At 38.2% G+C, this 16,818-nt stretch overlaps 1 protein-coding gene across 3 annotated transcripts in view; it reads right to left on the bottom strand.

The window, feature by feature from the left end:
* The window catches only part of BBOX1 (gamma-butyrobetaine hydroxylase 1), a 65,918-nt gene extending 50,015 nt beyond the window's left edge, over positions 1 to 15,903 (bottom strand). The window contains exons 1-3 of one of the 3 annotated variants that reach the window (XM_043481810.1): positions 15,675 to 15,903; positions 9,190 to 9,446; positions 7,642 to 7,756 (exon numbers count right to left, since the gene is read on the bottom strand). In XM_043481810.1, the coding sequence (XP_043337745.1) occupies positions 7,642 to 7,756; positions 9,190 to 9,408 (334 nt within the window). In that variant the 5' untranslated portion in view covers positions 9,409 to 9,446; positions 15,675 to 15,903. Of the gene's footprint in view, positions 1 to 7,641; positions 7,757 to 9,189; positions 9,548 to 15,674 lie in introns of those variants that run through there. The other 2 variants (XM_043481812.1, XM_043481809.1) reach the window with 2 other exon arrangements.
* Between the last annotated feature and the right edge of the window lie 915 nt (positions 15,904 to 16,818).

The raw sequence follows: 16,818 nt of genomic DNA, 5'->3' as shown, positions 1-16,818 counted from the left end.
GATGGGAAAAAAAAAAATAGGATTGTACTCTTTTTTTTCTTTTTCTGTAAACTGATATACTATTTAAGAAGGTCAAGAAGCCTCTCAAGGCTGTTCTCTATAGTTATCAATATTTACAGCTGCTTTCAAGGGAACCTTCTGAAGATGAAGTGAGGTCGTATGTAAAGTGAGGCGTCATTTTTCACTTAGTGTGGTGCTATTCAAGGCTGTAAGCAGGTCCCATCTCCATTGTGCAGATAAAGATTTGGGAACAAGAAAGGTTAAGAAAATTGTTCAGGGTCACAGATCTAGCAAGACTTAGGTTCTAGAGTACTTTTAATTCAGTGCTATACTGTTCTTTTGATTCAAAGCAAAGTTACAGATTGGGAAAAATACAGAATTTTGAGCAAAAGGTTAAAGTTAGAGAAATTGTTGAATGGAATGGAGACTAAAAATTATTTAACTAATTTGCTCAGCTAGAAAGTAAGCAAATCAATAGAATGGGTGAACAGCAACATCAAAATTCTTTTCAAAATCTTTTTTTTTTTCTTATGGGGATAGAAAAATTTAAGAAGAAATTAAAACTAATTTTTTTCCATGGACATTTTGAATGTTTGGAATTGGAATCTTAAAGAAATTTAAGTACGATGAAGATATCTACTACTCCAAACTATGTTTGTCCCACTATGTTCTGCCATCTTGAAGAACAAAGTAGAACCAGAAATGAGAAGTAATAGTTTTTTAATCAGAATCAATTGTCCCCCCCCGCCCCCGCTTTTTTTTTCCTGGTTGGTGAATCTCCTAATGTGTAGGCACCAGCAGAAATGACATTAAATTTATAACTTATGTGCCTGTATGTAGGTTTGGTAAAAGTGAAGCCAGCATACAAAGCAATTCGACTTTACTTCTTGAAATTGCCACACTTTAGAATTTTCTTAATTTATAAATTCTAAATTTGCAGTCCAATTGCCAATGTTACAAAACTTATTCCCATGCTGCAAGAAAAAGTAAGTCTTGTTTGTGAGAAATGGAAGTTTTTCACTCATTGGAGAAAGCCCACTCTACTTTTTCCGTTTGAAAAAAAAAAAGGAAATAAAAGAAATAAATTTACTTTAGTGTAACTCTAGATAATTACTTTTCCAAGAATAAAGAAGTTAATATATTTTCCTTAACTTTCAATGTGGTAGGTATACTGAAAAATTATGAAAAGGGAATAGACTATAATACTTCTTCCTTAAAATAGATTTACTTTAGGTTCTCAAAAATAGCCTCAAACTTTTTTAAGGCTTTTAAAGATATCAACTTTTTGAAGACATGAGCTTTTCGAAGTCCTATTTTGCACTAACATTGGATGATGATATGATAGTTTTATCTCATAAAGTTGTTAAATAATAAAAATGATTTTAAAAATATAATTAATGTTTCTTACCTAAAAATTTTTAAAAAGTAATAGATGTAGTACATAGGACTTTTCCCCCTGTATTTCTGTAATGTGTCCAGCTACAAAACAGACTTTATCTTTAATACTTTAATACATATCTCTGAGTATATGATTATGAGTTTTCTAGCTGGAAGTGTGGATGGAGATGAGAAAATGCAAAAGAAAAAGGATCTGACCTAGAGTTTACAAGTAGAACCACAAACTAGGCAGATGGCTGTGGGAACAACCTCTGGCCTGGGGGCTTCTGTTGGGTACACAACACTGCAGGATGCTTCTCAGGCTGTCAGTCTCCCATCTTGGACTCCCTGACTTATAGTCCACAAGGGATGTTAGACCCTTTAGATATTATGCCCTCGTTTATCAAGTGCAATGCAGATACTGAGTTTGATAACAGATGATACGTGATTCAGAAAAGAACAGGACATATTGAAAGTCATCACTATGGCACAGAGAAAAAGGGCAGCAAAGTATGCGTTTGTAAACTTACAAGCATTTAAGATACCTGTATTCATTTCATCAAAGCCCCAAACATATTTCTCTGAAACTTGATAGGTTCATTTCATATATGGCAGGCAAAATAGAGACTTTCTTCTTAAACATACAAAGACTTTGGACCATTCTCCCACCTGTGCATCACTGTGGGCCTGAGTGATCTCAGGAAGGGACTTTTACTAGGTCTTTCTTGGGAAGGCGATATAAATGGCAATGTGACATGGTGGCTTGATTGCTCTGATGCAGCTGTTTTAACAGAGCTCTTCTGAAGCCATTCTGACTGGTAGCTCCTATACAGTTGGAACATTCTAAGATAGCTTGGAAAAAAAACCTCCCAGTCCTTTTTATAATTACCAAGTAATAGGTGAAACAGATATCTTCACTCCATCCCTGACTTGCACTGCTAATTCCCACCTCTGGGGGTTTAAGAATGGATGAAGGATGGGGCAACACTTAGGGACATGGGTAAACTATTATGTGGGAATTGGGCATATTTATTGTGTACATTACTTGTTCATTTTTTAAAAAGATAATAATTTTTGCTTTTGGGGCAAATTTCTATAAAAATAAGCTGTGTACCAAACCAACTCTATTCTTTGCACTATAATAAAAATCTTCATCTTCAAGAACACATATGGCCCTCTATTAGAAAGAGGGAGTTCTGTTTTTTGGTTGTTTTTTTTTTTCACCACGTGCAAGATCACCACAGAGATCTTAGAGAGCCCTTAGAGCTACTTGAGAGTTTTCAGTTCCTCTTGTGGCATATTCCTTTTGAAACAAAGAAGGGAGTCATAGCTATGGACAAAAGGGTTGTAATCTGATAAAGTACATAGGTGAAGGCTTGCTCTGATAGAAGAGGGACATATGGAAATGAAGGGAAATATTCTTTTCTGACTGTACAATGTACTTAGTTTCTGGATTGCTGACAAAAGTGAGCAGATTGCTTCTATGAAACAAAGATTTTCTTCAAATAAGCACCTTTTAAATCTCAATTTGTGATAACAAATAATACTGATGTCAGAGACTAATACACAAACATTTCAGTACTAATTCAAGGAGATAGCTAGGAAAACAAGCATTCATTCTGCCACCACGTGTTAATAAAAAGAACAGATATTTAGGTTTGTATACAAAAGATCACATTATGCATTGATTCTTTTCTATTTTATTCCTATCAGTTTTATTATGGGAATTTTGCATCTTAAAGTTAGTCACCAAAAATGAGTGTGTAATTATGCCAATTTCTCATGAAAGCTAAAAAGCAATTTCATAAAAATTCTTCATATTTCCAATGTTTTATTAAAATCTTCAATTCTGTCCATCTATTTGGAAGCATTCACATGCTAGGCTTGGTTTTAAATGGGTAAAGATTAGAGGGCAAGAACCTCCTGTCCTCCAGGTTAATATCTGTTTCCCTTGAGTACAAATACTATCCCTGTGCTCTCTTCTACTTCCCTAATTTAAGTTCTTAATGTTTCTTACAGGATGATTTCTAGATCATGCTATGGTTACCCTGCTCCTGAGCATTCCCCACACCAATCCATCCAGTCCAGATGACCATGACCAAGAGTTTTCTACATCACAGATCTGATCTCTTCACCCTCTTTAATAAGATAAATACAAACCAAGAACCAAAGGGGTACACTGGAGGAGGGAAGGGTAGAATGCATTAAGAACAAAAGGAAGCTAAGGAGACATTCACAACCTCATAGGCACTTGAGAAATTATATGCATTTGGTAAAAATCATCCTAAATGTAAATGCATCCTAAAAAATGAAAATGTAAAATGCATTCTAAAAAAATAGATAAAACAATCTTCTTCTTAAACTTATAAATAATCATTTCTCTGTCCTTATAAGAAGAGAATCAGCCTGAAAAACTAACAGAAGGAAAAATACTTGACCTTGGTGCTAAGCAAACTTCCTTGCCTTCGGGTTTAGGACTGAGCCTCTTAGTAGGGCACTTAAGCCACTTCTTTGTTGCCTAGCAATTGTAACTTCATCTATATTAAACTAATTGCAGTTTCCTAAACCTACCCTGCTGTATTATACTTCTTTGCTCTTTTCTCTGTTGAGAACTTCCTTACTTTCTATCTTTGTCTAACAAATGGGTTCTTCAAAACCCAGTTCAAATATTGGGTCTTATTTGAGTCGCATTTTCTTGTCTCTTCAGAGTCCTTGTGCATTCTAATAAACCTTCTATGCATGTCTTCATGAACTTAAAATAATGTACTATACTTGTTTGTCTCCATGGCTGGTGTCCCCTCCTAGGTGGGATAAATCCTCTAGGGCAGAATCCATGTTTTTCTAAAAAAAATTTTAATTGGAATATAATTGCTTTATAATATTGTACTAGTTTCTCCTGTACAACAATGTGAATCAGCTCTAAGTGTATATATATATATAAGATATATATATATATATATCTTCTCTCCCTCTTGGGCCTCCCTCCCAACCCTCGAAGTCATCACAGGGCATCTAGTTGAGCTCTCTTTGCTATACAACAGCTTCCCACTAGCTATCTATTTTACACATGGTAGTGTATATACGTCAATGCTACTCTTGCAATTCATCCCACTCTCCACTTCCCCACTGAGTCCACAAGTCCATTCTCTATGTCCGTGTCTCTATTGTTGCTCAGTTGTGTTCGACTCCTTCGTGACCCCATGGACTGCAGCACCCCAGGCTTCCCCGTCCTTCACCATCTCCTGGAGATTACTCAAACTCATGTCCATTGAGTCGGTGGTGCCTTCCAACAATCTCACCCTCTGTCATCACCTTGTCTTCCTGCCTTCAATGTTTCCCAGCATCAGGGTCTTTTCTAATCAGTCAGCTCTTCACATCAGGTGGCCAAAGTCTCTATTGCTGTCCTGCAATATGTCTTTTTAAAACTTGGTATTGCCTTACAGTTTTCAGCACAAGATAGGTGCAATTGAATAGAAATGTATGAGAGAATGATTGTTATTCATGTTTTCCAGCTGTGACTGTCCCATGACAAGAGCTTTTTCTGGCAGATGGTCTTTGCATTTCTGAGTGCAACATCTAATGCCAAGGGAAGATTAAGGAAAAGTAATCTGCATCTTGATACCAGATTTTAAAAGTCTTTCTTCACTCTAAGGAAAGAGCAGCAGAGAAAACACTGCCACTGAGGACTAAAAACAAAGCTCTTTCACAAGTGTAACTGAGTTTGTTTACTTGTTCTGAGTATGAATGTTTGAAAATACACAATGGCAGGGAAATAAGGTGTCAAATTCTACAGGCAAAAAGCCACAGAAGCAATATTTCAAAAATGGTCCATTAATTTCTTCTTTTACCTACCAACCACACAGCTTGAGAATATATTTTAAAAATCTGATCTTGTTTTAAACCAGTAAAATATTTTCCATTGTCTAAATAACAGCCAGTTCTCCTTATATTATTCTTGTTTGCAGCCTGTCCATGTGACCTGTTTTTTCCACTGTTGAACTGAAAGTAGTATCATTTCCATCCTGCTACTGCCTGATAGTACTGAGAAATGCAAGCTATAAAACTGTGCTTGTCAAGAAATATTAATGGAGGGGGTGGCCGTATACTTTTACAATGCTTAAAAGCTTAAGCTCTAATAATAAAAAGTTGGCTTTTATTCCCTGAGATCATCAAAAGAACTTGAAGGAAATGAAAGTAAAATCCAACGGGATTACAAAATTAAGGCAGAGTTAAGGAAAAATATTTTCAGTACCAGAAGAAATCTAAAATAAATAAAAAAAATAATACACTTGTGATATTGCTATTTGACCCAGACAGTTTCCATTCAGTTATGTAATTGGAGACTCTTTGAAGAATCTAGCCATGAACTCACTGGGGGAAGGCAGAAAAAACATCTTTCCTTGGATATCCATCTGGATTCCACCAGCTAGCTTGACTAGATAAAGAGGAAAATGGGTTTCTGATGGTTTAGACAGAAAGCACTAGAGCAAAACTTTGTCAAATGTCCGAATGGTAAGATCAAGGGATGGAGGCCAATCCTTGAACAGGAAGGGAACCACATCATACCCTATTGATAACCATGGGACAAGGTGAAGCTGTAGGGTTCAAGTGGGCAGATTAGTAATCTCTCCACACCTAGGACACTGTTGTAAGTCTAGCACTGAAAATCATGCAGAGTCACTATACATGTTTGAGAATTTCAGATTTGAAAGCAATAAGGTAAAAATCTGTATCTTGGTATATGACCCAGAATCCCCAGAAGAGATGTGTTACGAAATCCAATAAGGCCGATCAGTTGCCCAAAGGGACAGTGGTCCAATATATCTGGTTAACAGTGGAAAAGAATATTCAATGAAACTTACCTTGTTAGTGTATTTGTGCAAGTCAAGATTCTAGTAAATACATAAGAATCAGCATGTTCTCAAAAGTTGCCTTTGACCACATCATCTTATGACACAAATCTTCAAAATACATAGAGAATAAAGTTGTAATGGCTTCCCAGGTGACTCAGTGGTAAAGAACCCACCCGCCAGGGCAGGAGCCTCAGGAGATGTGGGTTCAATCCCTGGCTCAAGAGGATCCCCTGGAGCAAGAAAGGGCAACCCACTCCAGTATTCTTGCTGGGATAATCTCAGGGACAGAGGAGCCTGGTGGGCTACAGCCCGTGGGATTGCAAAGAGATGGGCATGACTGAGCATGCACAAAGTATTACTAGTTCCCACTTCTCCCCAGCCCTTCTGATTGAGCTGTATTATTGTATATCTCTGAAAAGTCGTATTTAAAAAATAACTTTCTATTTTATCAAGTACGTATTTTGTATCTCAGATCACTATTTAAATCTTCTTTATAGAGAACAGATTCATAGTTGCTAAAAGGGAGAGGGGATTGGAGGAAGGATGGAGTAGGAGTTTGTGGTTAGCAAATACAAAGTATTATATGTAGAAGAGATAAACAAAAAGGCCTACTGTATAGCACAGGGAACTATATCAACATCCTGTGATAAACCATAATTGGAAAGAATATAATAAAAATGTATTTATATGTATAACTGAATCACTTTGCTGTAGAGCAGAAATTAACACAGTGTTGTAAATCAACTATACTTCAATAAAAAAGAAAAAAGACTGAAAGGAAGGGTTTTTTTTTTTTTTTTTTTTTTTTTGAAGGAATGAAGCCTTCCTTTTTGACTGTATCTGTCTAGTGGAGATTTTCTGAATATTTCTGTGGTCACAGATTCCCTTGAGACTCATATGAACTCTCCCCAAGCAATTTGCTCTGCACAAGCCTGACACACACACTCACATGCACATTCAATGCTGTGTATACTATTTCATGAGGTTCATGGATCACATAATTTTATCTGTGGATGCCAGTTTAGAAATTTCTGCCTTGTTGATCCTGTGTTTTTCTGGCCTCAGATAAAACTTTTAAGGACAAGTGTGCCGTTAATTCATCCTGCTTCTTTGCAGGAACACTTATGGAGTGTCTGTGGAGTGAAAGTTTTTGTGTTAGATAGTAAGGATACAAATTTGCTAAATTTCTTTTCTTTTGAGGTAGAAAATTCCAAGTTCTAGAATGTCTAGAACTGCTCTATGTTTCTTTCTGTTTCTACTTTAATGATCTGTGTGGTAAATCATTAAACATTCCACATAAATTACAATAATATTTTAACCAGGGTACAAGGGTTTTAATTTGTTTCTGAGCAATTTTTTTTTTACCATATGAGGTTTAAAGGTTAAAATCTGAAAACCATAGCAAGGTTACCTGGCAAAAACAATTCTTTCTGGAGTCTTTCTCTGGCCTGCTGTGAAAAGCATCTTTTCTTCAGCCAATCAGCTTTATATTCACTGTAGTGGTCATTTGGCCACATGATATGAACCTTATAACACAGAAAGCAAATATCACATAAACATATATTATGCTTCTATGTACTTTGGTTCTCTACTATTGCTGTTTCTGAAAGTTATTTAAGGTTATCAGAGAATCAAATTAGCTCTTGCTTTTTTACCTTCTGTTTTTTAACTTATAGACTCAAAAGCATAGAATAAACTTTTGACAAAAAAAGAAACTGAAAGCCAAGGAGATACAACTGAGGTCTGAAGCCCCTTAAATATCACACAAGAAACAAAACCTGGCTAGATCTGAAGTTCTTGTTTTATATTCTTAAAACTTGTGGTCCCTGAACTTCCTGTGATGATTTGAGGTCAGAGATCAATTAAGATTCCTGCCAAGAATATCAGAAATAGTAATGATGATGATGAGGTAGATAATAATAGGAGGAATAACACAATTTTGAGTGCATACTACACAATGAGCACTATAGATATAACTCACTTAGTCCTCATACAACTTGTGGGAGAAGCTATAACTAATATTCACATTTTCAGGTGAGGCAAGTAAGAGGAAATAACATGGTTAAAATCCCACAGCTAGCAAGCAGTGAACTCTGGCAGTAAAGTCCTTGATTTGAGATGAAGACAGAAGTGGGGGTGGATGACCTTGCTGGTCACACTTCCTCTTCTGATAGCCATCCTAGCAAATTTGGAAAGGAGAAACAGGCTGGGGCCATGTCTGCTTTGTGGTTTTGAGAGCTGAGCTGTCAGGAATCCTATATGAAGTCTTATACATCTACTCACGAATTTGACTAAAAATATTAATCAATACAAGCTTTTGAGTGCTCACTGTATGCCAGCCACGTGCTAAGTAACATTTTACCCATATTATCTCACTCAATCTTCACATCATCTCTAGGAACAAATCTTGTTAGTATCCTTCATTTCTAGATGACAGTAAACTGAGGTAGGGAGCATTCCTTGTATTAGAGAAATAGTTTGATTGTACCTTCAAGGCTGCCACTCACTGAAGGAATAATGAGCAACTTTGTATATTTTATTAAAGATAATAGCAGTAGGAATAAAAATAGTAATAATAATAGCAGAAGCTTTCATTTGGTGAGCATGCTGACTTGGCACCAGGCATTATGCAATCACGTTTTTTATACATGACTCAGTGTTAAAGAATCTGCCTGCCAATGCAGGAGACACAAGAGATGTGGATTTGATCCCTTGGTCGGAAAGATACCCTGGAGTAGGAAATGACAACCTACTCCAGTATTCTTGCCTAGAAAATTCCATTGACATAGGAGCCTTGTGGGCTATAGTTCATGGGATTGCCAAGACATGACTAATTGAACACATTCCTGACTCTGATCTATAATATATACATACATTAAATAAAATATAATTCATTATTTGAGTCTAGACCTTTTATTTAAGTTGAGAAGGCAGGGAGAGATAATTTGGAGATAGTTACCTTTTTCCTGTCAAACATCAAGTCTTTGATCCCAATGTACACATCAAGAGCTTCGATAAGAAGTTTCCGAGCTTTTGCCGAATCAAGATAGCAGTCAGGACACTGACAATTGTCCCGGAGCCACACAGCTGGGTAGATAGAGTCTGCACCATCCTGCCAGATGATTCGCATCAAGTGAGCTCCATCCAGCACTTCTGCCTTTTGGATGACGCAGTCCATGTTTCTGGTCCTTGGGGGTAAGCCTTGTCAGCTACCTGCTATGACAAATCAGTGTTAAAAGGACTCTCAGGAGGATCGGGTCTGAACTTGACTTCTAACAACTCAAATGGACTCTGGCTTCTGCTACTTGCTTGGGTTTGCGGTTTCACTTATCAGTGCTGGGACCTTTGTTCTGATGAGAGTATTTCATGAGCTGTAAACAGAAACACAGTGACTAAAAGTAAACAAGATAAATGCTCTGTCATGATCCAGACAGAAAGAATTCCTTGTTTTCTCATAGCACTTTTAAATAATAATTTCAGAACCAATGACACAGGCACTTTTAAGCTTGCATAAAAGCTCTGGATTTTTCTAAGGGAGAAAAATACCCCACAAATTGAAAGTGTAACTGTCACACCTGTGCTATTTTAACTGATGCCCAAATTCACTGGATCCAGCCAAATCAGGAACTTTCAAATCTCAGTTCCTAGACTCATTCTGCCCCCATTGCTAGGGATGACCTTTCACAAACTTTTCTTTTCATGAGCCAGGCTATCTGTATCTTGGTGATCCGGCAAATAGAAGCTTAAATAAGTAAAGAGTTTGTTTTTCTTGTATAAAAAGAAGTCCCAACGTGACTGTCCATTACTGGTAATGTGATTTCACAGAACCATGGGAGGCCCAGGCTACTCAGATTTTATCCTTCTGCTTTTTGCCCCATGTTTGCAAAATGACTGCTCCATCACCAATACCACATCTACATTCCAGGGAGGAAAAAGGAAAAACATCATGTGGCACTTAAGTCTACCTTATTTTCAACTCTTCCCCATCTAGCAACTTCCAGTTATATTTCGTTGGCCAGAATTATATCACAATCTAACTTTAGCTATAAGGGAAGCTGGGTAATATAACTGTTTACTAGTTACATGCTTGCTCTTCAGAAATCAATGTTTAATTAGTGAAGACGGAAAATAAGATGGACTCAACATGTATTCAGCAGCATTGATCACATCCTTTAAGACTTGCTTATACAGATATCTTCTTTAAACAGGCCATCCTGTGACCTCTCAGACAACTACCAATGTCACTTATGCCCAGCCTTCCTTATTATTATTATTTTTTACTTTCATAATTATCTCCCTTATTTTCAAGTCTGGAACTTCCAAGTGATCTTTGTATCCTCTAGTGCAGCAGGCACATAGAAAACATTTAATATTGGAATGAAAGCTTTAGCTTGACACATGAGGAGGAAAAAGAAGACTCTTTTCTGTATTTAAGTAAGATTGTACCTACTGTAGTAAAAGCTTAACTTACATAACTTGATCAAGGACAGGAAACTGCCTGTGGGTCAGATGTTTTTATACAGTCCATGAGGAAAGAATAGTTTTTATATTCTCAAAAAGTATGAAAAAATAAAACAAGAACATGCAACAGGGAAAGTATATAGCCTGTAAAGCTGAAAATATACTATCTTCCCTTTAAAAAAAAAAAAAAAAGTTTGCCATCCTCTGAGATAGAGAAAAATTGACTACATTTACTCTTTTTCTCCTTACACGTCTAGTATGATTTAAGGATCTGGTTATATTAGCCCAGATTAACTGGAATCATCACTGTCCAGTGTAATATCTACGGCAATTACCCAGGTAAGCAGCAGGAGAAAGAGGCTGGGAAATACTAGAATACAGGTGATACCATCTTAAGATCTCCTAAGAAGTAAGACAATTAAATGGAAAAATCCATCTTATTTCTTTTTTCAAACTTTCATGTGTATTGGTATATATTCGAAGTTTAACTCATTGTCAGTGAAGTGCTGATTAATAAGCTTGAAGGGCTTCCCTGTAGTTCAGTTGGTAAAGAATCTGCCGGTAATGTAGGAGACCTGGGTTCGATTCCTGAGTTGGGAAGATCCCCTGGGGGAGGAAATGGCAACCCACTCCAGTATTCTTGCCTGGAGAATCCCAGGGACAGAAGATACTGGCAGGCTGTAATCCATGGGGTTGTGAAGAGTTGGACACAACTGAGCAAGTAAACCACCACCAATGTTGAAAATGTTTGGTTTGAAAGGATTTTCATAAAACTTGAAATTTCACACATTAATTCTTAATAGATACATTGTTTGAAGGGTGCATCTTCTACCATAGTAAACACTGTTCTGTACTCACCCATGGCTCTGTGCCAAGTCCCACTAACTGTTGAAGTGATCACACCTACAGATATAGCAACACCAACAAACACTTGTTCCATTCTAACCTGACATTTTTGCTTTCTCTCCCTCTTTTTTCCTTTATCTGTTTTTTTTTTTTCTTTATCTGTTTTTTTCCTTTTTCTACCTAGCAAGTTTGAATTGGAGAGGGAAAGTGCATTTCCAAGTATTAGGGGCACAGGGCTTGCCAGGTGGCAGTAGTGGTAAATAATCTGCCTGCCAATGCAGGAGACACAAGAGACGGGTTTGACCCCTGGGTTGGAAAGATCTCCTGGAGGAGAAAATGACAACCCACTCCAGTATTCTTGCCTGTAAAATTCCATGGACAGAGGAGCCTGGCGGCCTACAGTCCAGCGCGTTGCAGAGAGTAGGACACGACTGAGCAACTGAACACACATGTGTACACAGACTCTTCCCCACCCCACTCCTCTTGGTCAAATGGATGTTCTGGGAAGGGCATCCTGAGAGAGGCCACTCAGGAGGGTGGCTGATGGAGGCTGCCTGAAGCAACTGCAAGAGAGTGGCAGAACTGGAAAGACCTGGGTGTTGCTAAAGTTAAATTGTTTGGGTATCTATGAAGGAACTTGGCAGGTTATTTCTATGCTTCACAATCCCTTTCCGAACTTTATGACAAATGTGAATGGTAATCCAAACAAAAGGAGGGAAAGGATGGGAAAAGAGTTTCCCTCTTTAACTTTTCTTGATTTATTTAAAGCTTTATTGGGATAAGTGGGATGAAAATGGAAAACGGAAAAAAAAAAATCAACGGACATTGTACTTGAAAACAAATTCTCTCCTGTAATGTACAGGCTTGTACGTGTGTGTGGCTTGTTAAAATATATTTTTCAATTTGACTTGTTAAAATTGAGCTGTGTTCCTGTGGCTGATTCATGTTAATGTTTGGCAGAAACCAACACAATTCTGTAAAGCAACTATCCTCCAATAAATAAATAAGTAAATATTAAAAAAAAAAAACTGAGCTGTGTTGAAGCATAATGACCATTCAGTTATTTGATAAGTTGTTGTGTTTCTCTGAAGAAAAAAGAAAAACCAAAACATTTGATGCTCATAGCTATATATATATATATATATATATATATATATATATATAGAGAGAGAGAGAGAGAGAGAGAGAGAGAGAGACTTCTCTGGAGGCTCAGATGGTAAAGAATCTGCCCACAATGAGGGAGACCCAGGTTGAACCCCTGGGTCAGGAAGATAACCTAGAGAAGGAAATGGCAACCCATTTTAGTATTCTTGCCTGGAAAATTCCATGGACAGAGGAGACTGGCAGACTACAGTCCCTGAGTTCGCAAAGAGTCAGACACAACTGAAAGACTAAGAACTCACGCTCTCCTCCTGGGGACCTCAGAGCTGAGTGCTGTGGCAAGCTGTCCTCTCTCTCTCTCTCTCTCCATATATATATATATATATTTCTCAGTGAGACATTTTTGCTGAGTTAAGATGGTCCTATAAAATGAAAATATTTATTTTATACCTATTTTCCCTCTTATTATTCACAATTGTAATTTAGTTCATGAAATATCACTTGAGTTTGGTGGGAGGAAGTCGTGTTAACGTCCTGAGAAAGACTTTGGATTGATGTCAGGGGGCTTACTATCTAATGGGATAGATTTCTTTTCATTTCATCCCATCACTTGATGTGTGTGTATGTGTTGTCATCTTCCTTGCTAACTCACCATATTTTCCGCCTTCAGAGTTATAGACCTTTGTTTGGGACTCCTGTTTTGCTCAATAAGTTGTTTTAGAGATTATCTTACTTCAGTCACGGGTGTGGTTTTTGTCTTCTTTAAAGTTTTACAAACTCAAAATTTCCCAGCTGGCTTGGAAAATCAAGAAAGTAGCACTGAAAGTTATTTTATGTGTTGGTCTTGGGAATAACATAAACTTAGGACTGGAGTCCGAAAGAAAAATCTATGCTATCATTGGGTTGAGTGATTTCATCTGATAGCAAGGAAAATGGAAGCTCAGAAATGCCAGGTGTGATTTTTCCAAGCACATAGTGCTGCCTGGTGGGAGAGGTTTCCCCAAACCTGGATTGGCCAATCTACAGTACACATATAAAAGTGAACACCTGCTAGTTCTAATCCAAGGGAGTGCAAAAATTCCTCAAATGCTAATTGCAACTAATTTGAATTATAGGTTTTGGGTAGGATTCTCAAGAAATTGACATAGAAACTGCATAGTTACTATATATATAATTAAAATTGATGGAGGTTAATAATATACACCAGAGAAGGCTGATTCATCTACTAGATTACTCACCGTTCAAAATAAAAACTGTCATTTTCCAACTGTTTTTCTGTAACGGAAAACTAGATAGAGAAGACTCATGTTATCAAATATCAGAATCTGTTAATGTCTTTTTCCTCTTCCTCAGGTAAGTCATCAGCCCTGCTATGATAGAACAGGATTTTCTGTGTTTGACCTTCTGTCTTTAGGTTTTAGGATTAAAAAAAAAAAATGATCAAAATGCAAGAAACAGGCAAATTGCATGGGTAAGTATATGAGATGTATGTACTAAATCATGTATTCAGCACTTTTTATGTGGTAGCTGCTCTACTGGTGCTTTCAGTTGAATAAACCTTATGTAATCCTCTGGAAAACATTGTGAGATCCCTGCCATCATTCCCTTTTACAGATGATTGGAGATTTAAGAGGTAAAGAAACTGACTTGAAGGCAGAGGAAACAGAAATCATGGCCACTACACTTGACTACCTCATGGAGAATCTATGGTCAAATAATTTTCCAGGCAATAACTTCAATTTAGCAAAAACGTACTTTCAAAATAGCAGCTAACTCTCAAGATTGTTGGTTGTTGGTTGACCTCACCATCCGACATTTCATCACTGAAAGGAGAGGACAGGAAGAAGTTTTCCAGACATTACACCATAAAGGCTTAAAATATTATTATTCTTTTATATATCAACCCTTAAGTCATAAAACTCAATTCATTTCCACTTGGTGAGGTTGAGGTTGACCAGACCACATTTGTAGTATGTGAATCTTAATATGGTTTGAGTATATACATACTCTACTCATTACTTTTGCTACCTAAGTCATTTGAAATTTTAGAAGTTGTTGCCTTTTTTGCTAACTTGATTTAATAAGTGACTGAGTTACTTAATAATTCATGAGTGTACTCTCAGGGGAATAATGAATTCTATGAAACCCTTCCTAAAACTAGTCCATTCTCTTGAGTAGGTTTACCCTTCTGCCTGCTCACTTGTTTCAAGTATCACATTTTATGCAAATATTTCCTTCCTAAGCTATTAAAAGGAAAAATTTAGCTTCAATCTGGTGACATTATTACATTCAGATTGAGACAAATTATCAATGCATTTGTTTATCAAGGTAAAGCGGAGTACTGGTCTATACAGTACTGGGCCTAGATTTTAAGAAGGTCTCTAAATCTTTGAATCAGAATATATATTCATTATGAGAAATCCTATGTTTTCAAAGAAAAGCAATTCAAAATTTCTGTCATACTTCCTCTTCAGCTATATTCAGGAAGCAAAATAATTGAAGAGGGATACAATAGCCTTAGTTGACCAGTATTCTAAAAAAGCACATTATATTCAGTTTGGGAGCTTAACAAAGGGCCACCATATAATATGCAGTCATTTCCTTTGGGCTGGACTGTGGATTGGTCAGTGAACATTTTCAGATTCCAGCCAGAACCCTTCCTCCCCCCATCACCCAGTCTACTTTTTTAGACAGTATCCCCTCTGTCCTCTCTGAATGCTTTCTGGATCTGCTTAGGGACTGCAAAGCAATTTGACTACTAGACTAAGCCAAACATAATTGGGAAGGGAAGCTGCCAAGAAGCAATCAGATCCACTGCATTCCAAAATCAAGCCTATTGCAAATGCCTGATGGACCATCCTCATCTCAGCCCACAGGGCTGAGAGACTCATGTGACTGGATTTCCAATTGGATGCCCCCTCCCCCGACCCCTAATCCATAGACCTGGATCCACAAGCTCCTCCAAATGAGAAAAAGTTGAATTCAACCATACCTGTTCTCAGATGTGCGTTAGGCCCCAAACCATGCAAAACTTACCAAGGCAGGAAAACGTAGGCTTTACTGTTCAATGTCCCTTGGACAGGGAGCCTTCGGTGCCTGTCACCACCCAGCTGAATCTGCCTGCAGTGTCCCTGTAGTGCTCTGACTTGTAAGCTTTTCTTTCTGCTCCTGGCAGCTCCACTGCTGCCCTGCCCCCAGACACAGCTGAGGCTTGCAAATGAGGAAGGATGTCTCAATCTGAAGGTGTAGCAACTCCTGAGGGGAGCTTGAAGGTGAAAAAAAAAAAAAGTAAAGAGGTTTTATGGCCTAGGGGAGAAGCAGTTAGAAAGAGAAAATCCTTTAACTCCTACTAGTTCCTGAAGCTGCAAAACCCCAGGACTCAGGGCAACTTACACTGCCTTTGTTAGACTCTTTCTGATGCACAGAGGACAGTTCTCAGGTTCTCACCATCTTATCTCCGGCCCCTGAGCTGGCAGCAGCAAGCGCAGGAGCTTCTTCACTCGTCCCACCTGTTCATGCAACAGCTTTATTGTTGCAACACTCACTTGGAGAAAAAAATTATTGAGATGTATGTTTAACAGGGAGGGGCTACCAGCTCCCCACCTGAGCAGAGAGGAGATGGTATCTCCGTGTCCATAGAATCTTCCTTAGGAGTCTCTTTGGAGGGAGCCTGACTAGTTTTCGGGAGCTGGTAGGAAGGTTGGGATGGGTCTCCCTGAGCCTGACGCCCTTCTTTCTCTGCAGCTTTGACTGAACTGACCCGCAGTGGCCAGAGAGCATGGGGCTTTTCTGAAGGCACCTGGCTGTCCCAGTGACTTGACTCTCAACACACAGCCCTTGGGGCAACAAAAGGGAATGGCCAGGGTGGGCAGCCTGCTAGGGACTCAGAGCCTGGCTGCCAGGCATTCAGATGGGTCTGAACAGTGCAAAAGGAGGGCCAGTGGGTGAGTCCTAGTCTTTAACAGGGCCCAGATTCCATTAAAAGCAACTCTGCAGGTGGCAAGTAAAGTCTAGGAAAGAGACACATGCCCTCTGCCCTCCTCCCAGCAAACACCACCCTTCGCAGGAAGGCACCCAAACAGCCTCAGCCCACAACTTGTTGATTCTTGCCCGAAGGACATCCAACCTGAGAGACTCAGAGAGGCAGGAACTAAAGAGCTAACTAGACAGAGAGAGAGAG

The sequence above is a fragment of the Cervus canadensis genome, chromosome 11, assembly GCF_019320065.1.
Source record: "Cervus canadensis isolate Bull #8, Minnesota chromosome 11, ASM1932006v1, whole genome shotgun sequence".
NCBI classification, from domain to species: domain Eukaryota; kingdom Metazoa; phylum Chordata; class Mammalia; order Artiodactyla; family Cervidae; genus Cervus; species Cervus canadensis.
The sequence above is the reverse complement of the archived record's forward strand: the minus strand, read 5'-3'. Positions and strand labels throughout refer to the sequence as shown.